This window comes from Danio rerio, chromosome 8, assembly GCF_049306965.1.
Source record: "Danio rerio strain Tuebingen ecotype United States chromosome 8, GRCz12tu, whole genome shotgun sequence".
Lineage (NCBI taxonomy): Eukaryota > Metazoa > Chordata > Actinopteri > Cypriniformes > Danionidae > Danio > Danio rerio.
The window spans coordinates 19408445-19424914 of record NC_133183.1 but is presented as its reverse complement, the minus strand read 5'-3'; the positions used below and the strand labels follow the sequence as shown (position 1 = coordinate 19424914).

At 37.5% G+C, this 16470-nt stretch overlaps 1 protein-coding gene across 5 annotated transcripts in view; it reads left to right on the top strand.

Annotated features, from left to right (window-relative positions):
* Positions 1-16457, top strand: part of prkcz (protein kinase C, zeta) — a 223514-nt gene extending 207057 nt beyond the window's left edge. For 4 of the 5 annotated variants that reach the window (XM_068222964.2, XM_068222961.2, XM_068222963.2 and 1 more), the window contains exons 14-15: positions 1403-1518; positions 10349-16457. In XM_068222964.2, the coding sequence (XP_068079065.1) occupies positions 1403-1518; positions 10349-10436 (204 nt within the window). In that variant the 3' untranslated portion in view covers positions 10437-16457. 5 annotated transcript variants of the gene reach the window in all.
* The last annotated feature ends 13 nt before the right edge of the window (positions 16458-16470 follow it).

Below are 16470 nucleotides of genomic sequence, written 5' to 3'. Positions count from 1 at the left end.
ATATTATGGACTATTAAGTTATAAATATAAGTATGTAGAAGTATGCGTTGCTTGCAAATTTTTTGTAATCAAATGTAAATTCGAATAGTCTGAATTTATGAATCAGAATATGTACAAATCAGTCACTTGTGAGGTTTCAGAAAATATATCATTTTAATATTTTTAATAAAGTAGATTGTTGGAGTAATTTGAGTATTTTTTTTTTAAATTAGCTACTGTTTCAGTTTAATTATTGTGTTAAATTATTATTTTAGTTGAAGTAGGGGTTGTTCATTTTGGTAATTTTCTTGAATGACAACTGACGCTTATTGATCAAATGATGAATAGATTGTTCAATTTAATCGCCCCCTCCACAATTTGCCAAACCCCCCATGCTTTTGGACATGCATCAATTGCTTTCATACAACTCTCTGCTGTTTATAACATTATCATTTTCTTATGTCATGTCAGTCAAAATGAACTAAACTTGTAAATGCTGAATAGTCATTCTATATAAAACGAACAATCTTCATTTCATTACTTGAGTCATTACACACAAAAATGTTGAACTAGTTGTCAAAATCTGTCAAGCTCATTTTTTAAAACAAATTTAAATCTTTATTTTCCTGAAAATGTCTTTAAAATTGAACAATTTAATGAATGATTTACAGACCTGTGTATGTTGTAGGCTCAGTTCCAATATGTACTGTAATATTGTGTACAGTGTGCACAGCTCTACCTAAAGGGAGTTTATGTTTGTTGTAAATAAGGGTGTGTTTATTCTTTTGCACAATGCTGTGAATAAATTAGGATTGCAAAGAGCAAATGCAGTAAAAATGTGAAACATACATATTCAGTGTCTTGTACTCAGATACCTCACTAAATGCAGTGATGTCTAACTTTACTGTAGTTTTCAAATGGCTGTGCTAACAGTATACAGTGCTGTCTTGAGCATTTTCAGGACGTGTCACCAAAATCTGACTGTTTTGCATTGAAAAAATGTAGAGAGTAAACTGTCATAATGAAAACATGACTAAGCCATTTGACTATCTTGTTCATAAACAATGGTGTCAGGACTTTTCATTTTGATGACACAGACACTTTGATTGACATGAATACTTGCTTTTGAGGAATAAACTATCCATTTTGAGCATGTGATGTGCTTTTGCAGGTTATCAGCTAGGTTTTGCAGTTTGTACTAATTGTTTTGGGAAAATATTAAATGTTGTGCAAAAATGCACTAGTGTTGTAAGAAATGCACCAAAGCGACTGAGAAAAACTGTAATGTGTGCAATGCAGACAGTATAGACTGCTTACAGGTTTTAGGGGGAAAAAGCGCATTGACATTAATTAAATATCCTTGATTGATATTGTAATATCAGAGTGGATTCAGTAACAATTTTCTCCCTTTTTTCTCTTGTAGCTGGAACAGAAGCAGGTGACGCCACCGTTCAAACCTCAAATCACAGATGACTACGGTTTAGAAAACTTTGACACACAGTTCACCAACGAACCCGTGCAGCTCACACCAGATGATGAGTAAGTATCCCAATATGTTATGATTGGCTGTGGGGCGTTTCATTTCTACAAACAATTAATAAAGATATATGAAAGAAGAATCAACTGTTTTCCAAAGACCTGCTAAATACTACTGGAGCAACTGGTGGAGATTTGAATTATGAAAAGACAAACTGGCATCTCCTTACATGCCGCAGAGTCTTCCAAATGTTTCACCGACAATTAAAGTCAGTCGTCACTTCTGCGGAATCCATCTTAAGAGAGTGATTATGTAATATTTTAACGACTTCAAAGTTGCTCGGCAGAAGATTTAGGCGTTTAATAACGGGGGTTTCCACTCAGCTTGATTCTGCTGGTCCAGGATGGTGAGGTTTATGTCTAAGATTCCCCTTCAGAAAGTGAGAGGGAGATGAAGTGAAATGGTTTACCCATCTGGAGGCTATCGTCAAGAGGTAATGATGTCATACGGAAACATCCCCTCTGGAGTTTCTGATTGCTTTACAGTATGAGGTGCGCCGTAAAAGGGCCACATTGAAAGTCAGGACAAAGAACAGCTCGAAAACAGCTAAAAACCTGATGCAGAGAGGCATTAAAAACCAGAGATGGGGCTGGAAACAGGCTTTAATCAGTGTGAAGTGAGTTTCTAGGGGGGCTTTTAAGCTTTATCGTCTTTTCTTCAGACGCTCATTCATACGCTCGGTCCTTTTGAATACCGCCGTGATTAAAACAAGGGCTAAAATAAGAGACTTGTCAAGGAAAAAAATGTTGATTGTAGATTGACTCATGGCATGTGTGAATACATGGGGGTCAGTTGTTGAGGTCTCGGCCAATTTCTCTCAAGAGATTCTTCAGACATTCCAGTCATTCTGCGTGAAGGACAATCGCGCCGGGCTTTGAGGCATATTGTTCTGCAGAGGTGTGTTTCTGTGGAGAGGGACTCGAGTCTGCACAATGACTTGTATATCTGGCTGAATTTGTTATTCTGATTTGATCCATAGAGACAGGCGGCCCTCGAGCTGCTAAAAAGGATTCCTGTTTTCAATCGACGGTAAATGGAGCTCCAAAAATGCAGCTCAGAAAGAGGGCGGCATCTTTGATGAACAACGTGATTTGGTACCATGACTGAAATTCATCCCATTATTGCCCAAATCTGAGGGATGTGGATTTAAAACATAAACTATTTACCAGGGTTACGCAAAGAGAATCAAAGAATTGGATCACTTTCAGCTCATGAGGGGGAATTTGATTCAATTTGGTCAAAACACGCAAGAAGCCGAAGCCTGTCTAGCTCTCTGTCTATATATCTATCTCTAGTGTCCTTTTTTAAAATCCATCTATCCATCTCTAGTGTCCTTTTTTAAAATCCATCTATCCATCTGTCTATCTCTGTTTAAATTTTATCTATCTATCTATCTATCTATCTATCTATCTATCTATCTATCTATCTATCTATCTATCTATCTATCTATCTATCTATCTATCTATCTATCTATCTATCTATCTATCCACTTATCATTCTATCCGTCCGTCCGTCCGTCCGTCCGTCCGTCTATCTATCTATCTATCTATCTATCTATCCATCCATCCATCCATCCATCCATCCATCCATCTCTGTCTGTCTTTCTGTCACTCGCTCTATTTATTTAAATCTGTCTACCTCTAAGTCTGTCTGTCACTCCCTCCATCCATCTCTGTCTGTCTGTCTATCCATCCATTAATTGTCTGTCTGTCACTCCCTCCATCCATCTTAATCTGTCTGCCTCTCAATCTGTCTGTCAGTCAGGCAGTCTGTCAGTCTGATCTATCCATCCATCTATTCATGTGTCTGTCCCTCATCTATCTATATCTCTATCAATCATTCTGTCTGTCTTTCTGTCCATCTCTGTATGTTCTGTGTTATCTATCTATCTATCTATCTATCTATCTATCTATCTATCTATCTATCTATCTATCTATCTATCTATCTATCTATCTATCTATCTATCTATCTATCTATCTATCTATCTATCTATCTATCTATCTATTCATTAATCCGTCCGTCCGTCCTGTCTATCGATCCGTAAATCCATCTGTCTGTCACTCCATCTATCTAGATCTCTGTCAATATCTTTCTGTTTGTCTCCGTCCATCTCTGTCTGTCAGTCTGTCTATTTATCCAGCCATATATCCGTCTGTCTGTCACTTCCATCTGCCTCTTTTTGTCCATCCATCCATCCATCCATCCATCCATCCAACCATCCATCCATCTATCTATCTGTCTATCTATACCTCCATCCATCTATATCACTGTCTCTCACTCTCGGTCTATCTCTGTCTGGTTATCTCTCTCTCTCTCTCTCTCTGTATGTTTTTAAATCTATCTGTCTACCCATCCGTCCCTCCCTCCATTCATCTATTTCTCTGTCTGTCTGTCTCGATTTAAATTTCATTTTTGCATCCTGACTACTCCCTATGTGTAAATTAAAGAATCCAGCCATTCTCCGTTCACTTCCATATGCACTACAACCCTGATGCTTGTGAATGAGGTCATCTCATACCTTGAGGTGATTTCATTTCTTTGCTCTCCACAAGAAACCCTAGCAGCACCTCGCTGAACTATGCACACTAATCACAGAGTACACAATCACTGCAGTCTCCAAGCCGACCAAGGCAATTTGTCAGTGAAGCTGTCACTCATAATTAGCTGAAAGCAAGTTGCAGATGAACTGACAGACAGTAATCTATAGAGCCACGGCGGGTTCTTAGTTCAATACGAGATTTTCCAAGCGGGCTTCAAAGCAGCGCAGCAGCCAGACACTTCAAAAGCAGAGCGAGCTCTGGAAAAGCCTGACGTCCCACACGGTGGAGGAGACGAGGAGGGGCAGGAAGTGATGGAAGCCTTTTTTTGTTTGACGGATCTGGCAGACGAAAAAAGAGGGTGGGGGGTGAAATCCTTCCTTGTAAGAGATTTAGTCTCTCGGATTAAAAGAAAAAGTGCGTCCAGAGCGGGAAGTGTCTCAGAGCGCAACGGAAAAGGATGAACTCGAATCCAACGCGACTAGAGACACGATTCCCTTTTACATGCTCGTACAAACGGCTTAAAAAGAACCTGGATTCCCAGTGCATTGTTATGGAGTTTAGTTTACACAGAGTGTATCGCTGTTCAAAAGTTTGGGGTCAGGAAGATTACTTTCAGAACTTTTATCTTGTCACAAAAGATTTCTGTTTCCAATAAATGTTCTTTTGAACTTTATGGTAACACTTTACTTGAAGGGAGTGTTCATAAAACTGTCAAGACACCTTTATTGTCACGACGTGAATATGAAGGAGATTTTATGCATTCTCATGACAACTCTTATTGTGTCATTCACTCCATTGTGTCATTTGAAATGCAAAGATTACATTGTTTGAGATGTCATTGTTATGACAGCTTGAACCACACAAACATATCACAACCTGTTTTTGTTATGACAACTTGACATTACCAAGACATCATAAATTGTCATAAACCTGTCATAAATATGATTGTCATATGTCCATTATACTTGTGTTCATTAATTCATTCATTCATTCATTTTCTTTTCGGCTTAGTCCTTTTGTTAATCAGGGCTCGCCACAGCAGAATGAACCGCCAACGTATCCTGCATATGCTTTAAGCAGTGGAGGCCCTTCCAGCTGCAACACATCACTGAGAAACACCCAAACACTCTAGTTCACACACACACAGACAATTTAGCTTACCCAATTCACCTGTACCGCATGTCTTTGGGCTTGTGGGGGAAACAAGAACACCCAAGAGGAAACCCACGCAAACAAGGGGAGAACATGCAGACTCCACACAGAAATGCCAACTGACCCAGCCGAGGCTCGAACCAACGACTTTCTTACTGTAAGGCAACAGCGCTACTCACTGTGCCACAATATACACTGTGTGTATATTAATATTTAATGACATGTTAATGAAAAATTCAATTTGCACCAATGTGGTTGAGGTCAAAAATATATATAAGCTGTTACACGACAGTTATAATGGCCTCATGACAATTATGTTTATGACAGATTTATGACATGGTTATGTTGTCTTGGTAATGTCAAGTTCTCATAACAAAGACATCTCAAACAATGTCATCTTTACGTTTAAAGTAACTGAGTGAATCACACTTGACAGTTGTCATATGCATGCATAAAATCTCCTTCGTATTCATAACGTGTCATGTCATGATTATAAAGGTGTCATGACAGTCTTATGAGCACCCCTTCAAATGAAGTGTTACCCATTTTACAATTTTACAAAAAGAAAACATTTCTTAAATTACATAATTAAACATTTTTATGTATGTTGTCACTTTCTTATTGTCACTGCGTAAAGAGCGTGTAAAACAAACATTATGACCAGTGTTAGGGATAACGCATTACAAATACTTTTCTAAGTATTGAGTAATACGCATTACTTTAAAAATTAAGTCCTAATATTTGAGTTGTATTTGACTTTTTAGATTAATTAATTCGCTTTTAAAAAATAATTTGCTGAATGAAAATGAGTGTAATCGCATTGAATCACACTCAATGAGAGAATGAGCTGCCTGCGGGAACAGACAGAAACCAAGATGGCTGAGCCTTACATTTCAGTGATGGAAGTATTCTCACTATTTTGAACACAAGGAAGAAAAAGGGATAGTCTCAATGGACAGTGATTTTACTGAAATAATGAAAAAAATACATATAAAAGTAGCGAACACATTGCTTTCAACTTTCATTCATCTGTATATACGGCATGTATTGGCATGCCTGAGAACTTCAATTAGTTCTCAGAAGGTAACATTATTCACATTTTTAATAGTTTTTTTTTTTTTTGGGTAAATGAAGGTGTAGGTTACAGTGTGTCATTAAACACAGCCCTCCTCTATTTAAATAAATAAATAAATTAATTAATAAATAAGAAAAATACCCTGTAAGTTCTGAAAGAGATCAAGCCTCAGTAAGGGCTGAAAAAGTAAGTCAAAAGTAATAGTAATGCATTACTTTTAAAAGTAGCTTTCCCCAACACTGATTATCACAAATTTGTGTTTTTAGCGACCCAGGGCTAAACATAACAGAAAAACATCTCTTTTTGCTGCAATTGCAATTGCAAAAAAAAAAAAAAAAAAAAAAAAACACCTGATATTGTAGAAGCAATTACAAAATAATCAAATAAAGCAGATTTCATTCCTTTTGGAACTTGAATGAGTTCAGTTTAAGCAGATGATTTTGCCATCTCTGTCATCAGAGCACATTTCCCCAGTACAGTCAGCTTCTGACTCGCTCATTTTCACAATTTAATCAGTATACTCAGAACTATTGTTACTAATTTCTTCAGTCAGTCAGTATTTTAATCAAAGACAGCTAACTCACCATCAAGTGAATCAGTCACACTTATTTGATTTGCATTTTCTTTTCGGCTTAGTCCCTTTATTAATCAAAGGTCCTCACAGCGGAATGAACCGCAAACTTATACAGCATATGTTTTATGCATTGGATGCCCTTAAAGCTGCAACCAAAACATCCATACACTCTTGCATTGACACACATACACTAAGGCAAATTTAGCTTATTCAATTCACCTATAGCATGCGAATACAGGGAGAACATGCAAACTCCACAAAGAAATGCCAACTGAGCCAGACGGAGCTCGAACCATTGACCTTCTTTCAGACATTAAAGAAATTAATGTCTTCTATAACAGTGGTTCTCAAAGTGGGGGTCGGGACCCCCCGAGGGGTCGCGGGACAATGAAGGGGGGGTCGCCTGGTGATTTCCGAAAATCTATTTATTTTTCATAAACCATAAGAATTACCATATTTTATTCATAACCTACTAAAAGAGAAAAATATAGTTGTTTATAGTTACTATGTACTACTGTATATAGTTACTTTAGTAGCTTTTAGTTACTATTTCTATTGGATTGCACCCCTAGGGGTAATTACTTTACATTAAAGACACAGCAATAGCGTCAGATGCAGCAGATTGATTTTATAACACCAGGTTAAACTTTCTAGCCTATTTACAGCACTGACAGACATTACAAAAAATTAAACTAAGAATTGTTTATTAGTGGTTTATTGGTGTGCGCCATTGCATGCAAGATTTTTGGATTTATAACCACCTCAGAAGATATTGGGGGTCGCGAGTCACTGACATTGTTATTTTGGGGGTCGTGGGCAAAAAAGTTTGGGAATCCCTGTTCTATAAGACATTACCCTCTGAGGAATGAAGGTGTCATCAGATTTTTTATTATTGTTGCCCAGGATAAATGTACTTACATTATTTATTACACACCTCGGGTCACTAGTGACTCTATACACTTTTCACACAGACAATATTTAATAGCTGTTTCTAGCTTATGATTGCTTGTAATGAATAATTGGAGGAATACTTTAAAGTCTGATGTGTAACTTAAAAAAAATAAATTAGGGGGAGGGTGGCGTTACATGCCTGGTCACTTTTTAGAATAAAGAAAATCAGCAATGCAGGTTTTAAATGAACAGCTTTCTGTATTTTTTATTTAAAACTATTTGAAAATGTACCACTTGAGAAAACAGAACCAGAGCTTTGCTGTTTTCTCATTCCAAAACAGCTCCACCTCGTAATTCTTTTCTGAAGAAACATTGGTGTAGTAAAGAGGCTTGTTTGTTTTGGTCAGTGCCCAGAACGTCCGTCTTTCTGTGTTTCTTCATCTCGTATTTCCCCCCTGCACAGCCTTTGAAACCTGAGCTTGATATTACGGCATAAAGGTGTCGCTGGTGTTATTTTAGATTTCCCTCTTGCTGGAGGCTTTTGGACCCCACACACACCCACATAGAGTCAAGTGGCCCTCCGGGGACTTTCTTCAAACAGACACAGCACAAACACAATTGGGCACTGATCCCGGATCTGGTGAAATATCAGTTCTCGCACAGCCTGTTGGAGAGAATTGTCCTCCACGGACCGTGTTTGACAGAATGTGATAAACGAGTTTTGAATGGTCTCAGCATTACGCCACTGAAGAGGTGGAGCATATATCCTCAACATGCAGGAGATCAATGGATTCCTGAGGTTATATATATATATATATATATATACACACACACACACACACACACGCAATATATATATATATATATATATATATATATATATATATATATATATATATATATATATATATATATATATATTATTTTATTGTTTTTTTCTGGGCAAGGCAGTGGCGCAGTAGGTAGTGCTGTCACCTCACAGAAAGAAGGTCGCTGGTTCGAACCTTGGCTCAGTTGGCGTTTCTGTGTGGAGTTTGCATGTTCTTCCTGCCTTCGTGTGCGTTTCCTCCGGGTGCTCCGGTTTCCCCAACAGTCCAAAGACATGCGGTACAGGTGAATTGGGTAAGCTAAATTGTCCGTAGTGTATGAGTGTGTGTGTGTGTGTGTGTGTGTGTGTGGATGTTTCCCAGAGATGGGTTGCGGCTGGAAGGGCATCCGCTGCGTAAAAACTTGCTGGATAAGCTGGCGGTTCATTCCGCTGTGGCGACATCGAATTAATTAAAGGGACTAAGCCAACAAGAAAATTAATGATTGAATGCATATTTTTTTTCTTTTTTAAATATTACCCAAATGATGTTTAACAGAGCAAGGACATTTTCACAGTATGTTTGATAATATTTTTTTTCTTCTGGAGAAAGTCTTATTTAGACTAGAATAAAAGCAGTTTTAAATTTATTTTAAGGTCAAATTATTAGCTTTTTTAATCATTGTTTTTCGAAAGTCAGAAACATACAGATATACAGAACAAAACATCATTATACAATAACTTGCCTAATTACCCTAACCTGCCTAGTTAACCTAATTAACCTAGTTAAGCCTTTAAATGTCACTTTAAGCTGTATAGAAGTGTGTTGAAAGATATCTAGTCAAATATTATTTACTGTCATCATGACAGAGAGAAAATAAATCAGTTATTAGAAATTAGTTATTAAAACTATTATGTGCAGAAATGTGTTGAAAAAAAAATCTTCTCTTCGTTAAACAGAAATTGGGGAAAAAATAAACAAGGGCACTAATAATTCAGGGGGGCTAATAATAATTATGACTTCAACTGTATATAGATATATATTACTATTATAGTACAAATCATACATGTTTGAAGTTGTAAATTTAATCATTTTATTTGTTGGGAATTTTCTCAAGTTGGCCCATTACTGAATAATCAAAATCTCAGCTGATTTTAATCAAACCACAAATATAAGGTCACATTGATCACATATTCAAGAGATTCATCTCAAACAAAAACAAATAGTAATTAAAATATAATAACAAACATAAATAATCATATTGCAATTGCATCCAAATAACAGATATTGGAAAAAAAATGCTTTTCTTTTTCTTTTTTTTTCTCAAGTTCAACCAATTATAGACCAAAAAGAAATGTTGGGAATCACCACTGCATTAAATCACGCTGGCAATAAATTAAGCTTATATTCAAGAAACTCTTTGCCTCCAGGGGGTGAATACCTTTGCAATATTCTTCGTGTTATTCACTTTTTATTAAAGTGTCTGCTAATTAATGAATGTATATGTAAAAATGAGATGCGGGCAAAGTTCTCTCTGCAATTCTTGTTATTGCTTATACGTAGTCGCCTACATATTTTTTCCAGAAAAATTCACTTTGGCTGGTAAATACCTCTTATTTGGTACTTGTTGATGATGTAATAAGTCAGCGTGGCTTTGGGGATCCACCTCATTTGCACTATTAGCCTTATTTCTCCACCTTATTCACCATTTTCCAGCGTTTGTTTTGAGCCACAGTGCAAAATGTACAGTTGAATCGTAGCTCCTAAATGAATAATGTTGTTTTCTCTCCTCAGGGATGTGATAAAGAGAATAGACCAGTCTGAGTTTGAGGGATTCGAGTACATTAATCCTCTGCTGCTCTCCACTGAAGAAACCGTATGAGGGAAGAACACTGCGGCCTGTATTTCTCTGCCTGCGGCTCTACAAAACTACTACAGCTGAGTTTAGCTCAGACTATGTGTGTTCACATAGAAGTTTTCTAAAAACCGTGGTAAAAGGCGACACTAAGACTTCAAGTGCGGACCCTCCCCCGAGTTATTTTGGGGTTACACTGGAAGAAGAAAGGACTAGAGGAACTTCAGAACTATTCCCCAAATTTCAGCTGTTGATTGTCTTCCTGCTTCCCAGCATCCTCTTTCATTTAAGGCCCATGTTTGTGTGTGTGCGCGCACTGTTGCCTGGGACTCAATTTTAGCTCCATCGATGTGTGCCTGCATCCACCAGAGACTACATTTCCCATCAACCCTAGCAAAATATGACAGTTCTAACTTAATGTGCACTTTTTGTTTTGTTGGATTTTTCTTATTTTGGGGAATCTCTTTAATCTTGTGAGGCGTGTCCTCAAGCAAAACAAGAATGTATAATGTTTAAAGGTAAATGTTGTATTATAGTGTAGGTAGCCAATCGAAGAATTTATGATGCCTTCTATGATGCAAAGTGGCACATTTTAATTGACGACCATGATGGTTTCATCCGCAGTGGGTAGCTGTGCTGGAACCACATGCTTTTAACCACCCATGTCGATTTTAAACGGGAGATAAAATGTGTTGTTTTGAAGAAGTGCCTCAAAGATCTAGAATTCACCATGCTCCCAACTGCTCTGAACTCCACGTTAGACCGGAGTTGACTTTCCAACGCAACATTCAGTGAGAATGTGGACTGCAGGTGTTTGTTTGTTTGTTTTTTTTCTTAGTTTTTTTTTTTTTTTTACATAACATAAAAGCACTGATACATATTTTGAAACCAAGACATGATGGACAGCACCGAATGATCAAAAAGCTCAAGTACATCAGACATCCAATAATATTACTAAACTAGACTCATTGGAGAAACATTTAGTGGTAGTACACTAACAGCTGTAACTGCGTTTCACACAAATGAATATTACCATAACACAGCTGCTCCATAAAGTATGTACAGCTATTCCGGTGTAGTAAACCTGCTCAGAAGCTCATCTGGTACAACAAAGTGAGTGCTGAGTCAGAAACTTGTAGAAGCTATTTAAAAGTTTGAGTGTCGGTACTACATTGTTCAAACGCAACTGAGCACTTTTGGATTGACTCACAAGATGATTCATTTCTAAACTAGAGTGAAGTGTATCACAACTAACGTAATCAATCAGTTCATATATCTCAGATAAAACTGATTACACATTTAGCACATGTTTACACCTGGTATTAAGATGTGTTTTCATCTAATCATTCATAAGTGGCCAACATTAAATGCCGGTCTAAAGCATAACAAGGTTTAAAAGTCATCAACTTCGGCCCACTTCTAGAGGTCAGGATTCTTTCAGAGTGTAAACACTCATGTGTTTGAATGCTTTCAAACTGCCATGAAAGACCAAATACTATTATTACGACCATATACAGCCTTCTAACCTAAAACCCTGGACTCATCAAGCCAAAATCAAAGAATTGGAGGTTGTTGGCTTGGATTGGCTTTGTCTGGTCCCATCAGGACCAAAACAACTGCTCGTGAACGCACCACATGGACAACAGCTGACCGAAATGAGAATGTTCTTTCTGCGCCTGCACCAGATGACGTATCTTTCCATACCTCCAGGTGTCAGTACCTGTATTGTCATTCCCCAAAAGGAAACTGGAACTAGTGCTGCACACATACAAGCTGCAAGCAAAGCAGTGTTCACGGACTTCTCGCTTACCACAGTGGGTTTCGCTCGAGCAAATATGTCTGATAGTCTATATTATTTGCAAATATTTAGGAAATGCAGTGAAAATATACGCGGCTTCTTCTTCTTTCTTTCTTCACTTTAGATTTGTTCTCGTGCTCTAATTCATATCTAAATGAGAGCCAATCAGAGCTCTTTCACCGAGCAGCCGACACAGATTCTACATAGTAAATCGGGCAAACTCGCTACGACTTGAGCCTGATGTAGGACGACGTGTAGGACACACTGAACAAACTCTGACAGATGCTGACCAATGGAGTTACGCTGCACAATGACCAACAGTCTGCTTGCTGTGTTGAACAAAATGTAATGTTTGAAGAAAGAGGAGACCAGCAAAGACAAACACTCACACCACACCGGTCTCGCTCCACTCTCTTGGCTCTCTGCCTCATTCTACACATCATCTCATATTCCCCTACTGCTCCATTGCAGGCCAGAGACACCCTCCCAATTCCAACCACAGATTTGGATGTCCAGCAGTGAGGGATGATTGCCTTGATCTCCCTGCTCAGCCCTATCATGTTAAATTCACCAAAAAGCCCCCTTAGTCCTCATCTGCTACTTCATGACTTGACAGACGACAGAGAGTGGATTCATCCCTCCTGGCATTACCCACCAGCTCTATTGACAGCGTGTTCCTCCTTCCTACTGGGTTTCGGCACCAATGTAACCGTTCAAACAAGTCAACAACAAAATGACCTGCCGCATAAAAACAAAACACAAGCATAAATGTTCCAACCTTGGTCTTCTCGTTCTTCACTATTGTCACTTCTCTCCATTCCAGAGCTTCTCTGTGGGACTCACAAACACCACAAGCCTCAAACTTCATGGCTTAGACTTGCTTCCATAAAACCAGTGAGAAAATAAGAGGGAAAGGTCCTAGTAATGGTCTCTGCTGACCACCTGCGATTAGATCACTGAAAACGCAACGCTAATGCCAGGTGGAAACTGGTACGCAATGTATTATTGCATAAACGCCACCACAAGCATGTTTTTCCAATGATCCTGGGGCTAATATAACAGTCAAATTTATTACAGAACACACACACTAAACTGTTCAAATGTCTTGTGCTCACTTTGACAAGTGGGATTTGTGTTATGCTCATGTGATCTGTCAGTGATTAGCTGTTGAGATGTTGTAGAAGGCGAGAAAGCACAAACAAGGGGTTTGGACATCTTGTTGCTAGTGTTATGTCATGGTCAAATTGTGCAACAGTGTTGTGACTGAATCTCAGATGACCAAAACACATGGCGGAGTTGTGTCTTTGCGCTCGCAATCAAAAGCTTAAATTTAATGTAATGCAGCACTTGCGAAAACGTAGTTAGCACAGAATGCTAATCTTATTTTATTTGAAAACACAAGCTGTGTTCAGAATGTGCTGTTAGTTTGCTGTTATTTAATTAACAGTAAAAGAGATGATGAGATGATTCATACTTCAAAAACTGCGTAAAATGCAGCTTCTGGTCACAGTTTGACAGAAAAATTAGCCTTAACATTATGGAAGGTTATCGGGGCCAAAAGTCTTCAAAACAACTTATTAGCACACACAGCTTGAGTGTGTCAGGGCAAGGGTTCTCAAGCCTTTTTTAACAAAGTACCACCTCAGAAAATGTTTTTCTCTACAAGTACCACCATGATAACTTTAACTTTCTACTTTCTACAGTACAGTAGCTTAGTAGGCCAAATTAAGCAGCTACAGCTCTGCGCAGTTCAAAAACGTGGCAGATTTATTCTTATTAAGAATATTTATTATTGTCAGACACTTTAATCATTATAATTAGTTTGAACATTAACACTGCACTGTGCTTACAGGTAAAAAAATAAAGAAAGAAAACATCAACGTTTAAATTAAAATGTGCTTTTAAAAGTGAATTAAAAATAACACTGTTCTTGAAAAGTAAAAAGAAATCTGCTGTACTTACATGTAAAGTATTATCATAGAGTAGCCTATTCATCAAAACCTGGAAATGTTCTTTGGACATCATGAATACAGGCTATACGTCATCATATTCATGTATTAACTATGTCTGATATTTTTTTAAATACACAAATAAGTCAAATACACATGCAACATATATCTTTGAAATCTAAACATTAACTGTTATTTTAAATATATGAATTGGATTTACATACTTAAATCAGAAATTAGATCTGCTTACTGCGCGTTAGAAAAGTGATTAATCCATACCTGTTAACATTGGGATATAAAAATACGGGATACGCCCTCAACAAATTAGCTTCAAATGATAGAATACATAACAAACATTAGAAATTAAAAATAAAATAAAAGGTTTAGCTTATTAAAATTAATTTACTGATCACAACGGTGTTATCTTATGTGGCAAAGGGTTAAAGTTGTGTTCATTTTGTTGCATATTTTTTTAATTATTCAGCATTTCCTCCATGTATCACTAAAAGGAAGCCACAGTTTGAGAACCACTGTGTTAGGGCATTCGCTTTGTGTCGTATTTATGTCACAATCCATAAAAACTGTTTTAACAGTCAAAGTGTGTGTGTTTATGTGTGCTAAAAAACAGTTTGTTTGTTGAAACAGTTACTTTTATGGATTGTGACATAAATATGATGTTTAACATGGAAGTACAAACATTGTGTACTTGCATGGGTCATATATGCAAACAAGAAACACAGCAATTTCATAGGCTGTTGTGTTTGTTGATGTATTGATATGCTTAAAATAAGCATGTTGATGCAATCGACTTTAATGTGTTCTATACACTTTTGGCCCCAATGGCCTTCCATACAAAAAAAAAACAGAATGGAAACGGAATGACCAGTTGTGGTCATTGCATTCTGGGATACATTATTCTGTGCTGTGTGTCTTGGCAAATGCAGTAGGTCATCAGTGCACAGTATGCATACTGCAGAGAGTAGCGAGTTAGCATGCTATTCTGAACCTAGCCGTACACACTTTCCCGCTGGGGAAACACAGCTAAAGCATCGTTTCCTTTTAAAATTCCAGCCCACAAAAGAAAAGCTCTTTAAATTGAACTTCTAAACCCTCAGTTTCCCTTCAAAGAAATGAAAACAGCCAATCAAAGTCTAGCCTGACTGATTAATCCCTCACAGCGATAAGGCATTGTGTTATTAAGCAAACTAGATATGTTTTCAATCTTGCGCCACATTTAATCTCCAACTTTTGGGCTGTTTTAGTTCCTCTTTTCCTGGAGAGTGAAGACGACTGTCTTAGATGTGAATGCTTTGATGAAATCAGACCTGTATGAAGAATCGCTGCCATGTTAACAGGATTAATTAGCCACTTTTGTGTCAGACAGTAGCGAGATTAGCAGACGGGCTAGGAACAAAGAACGGGCTGGGAGATAACAAGCGTGACGAACGTAACGATAACGAGGCAGAGAGCAAAGCCAGATTACCCTGCTGTGTTTGCAGCTCTCTAATGAAAAACTGCTACAAAAACATTTCCATCAACTCCACTATTTATGAATGATATATGGGATGTTATTCAGGTGACTGCCAAGATAAAAAACATTCAAGCAGTCTAAATAGAGCGAATGCTCTACTATTATTGTAGGCTCTAGAAGAACAGGTACTACGGCAAATGACAAAGGACCAAGTAAAAGCAACATTCATCCGACCAACAGCTTCATTTTCCAGCAGCTTGAGCTAATGTACAGAATCCACATGAAAAGATGTCCGATTTCTGTTTCTTTCTGAACTGGAATGAGTTTTGGCATACCTGTAAATATCTGTAATTTAAACCGTACAAATTTTCACAAAAATAAATTTGTTTCTGCACCATTATAAGAGATCTCCATCCAGTGTCCCACTAAGCGCTAGTCTCAAACTTTAGAGCCCAAGACTGCAATAAAAAAAACACACACTTACCTGTCCCTGAATACATTTTTAGCAAGAAATTTCCATTATTTATTAACTTGCCAAAAGCTGTCGCAAGATGTTTTCTGCTTTTCTTTGATTTTTTTTTTGTCAGTTCTTTCCTCATGTTGAGTCCAAAGCAAACGACGCTCTTATCAATGTGCTACAGGGGAATACTTTTATATTTGAAGTGTTTGTTTTATAAATTATTGTAAATGAAAGCTCTAGTAGAGTTTCTGTGGGCTGAGGGTGGGAGAGAAGGAGAGAGATGTGAACATGTCTTTGGTTTTATGAAGTTAAGTCTTAAGCATCTTAGATAACAACTGTAAATCAGTAAATGTTCATTGTAATGACTTGACATTTTCTGTCTC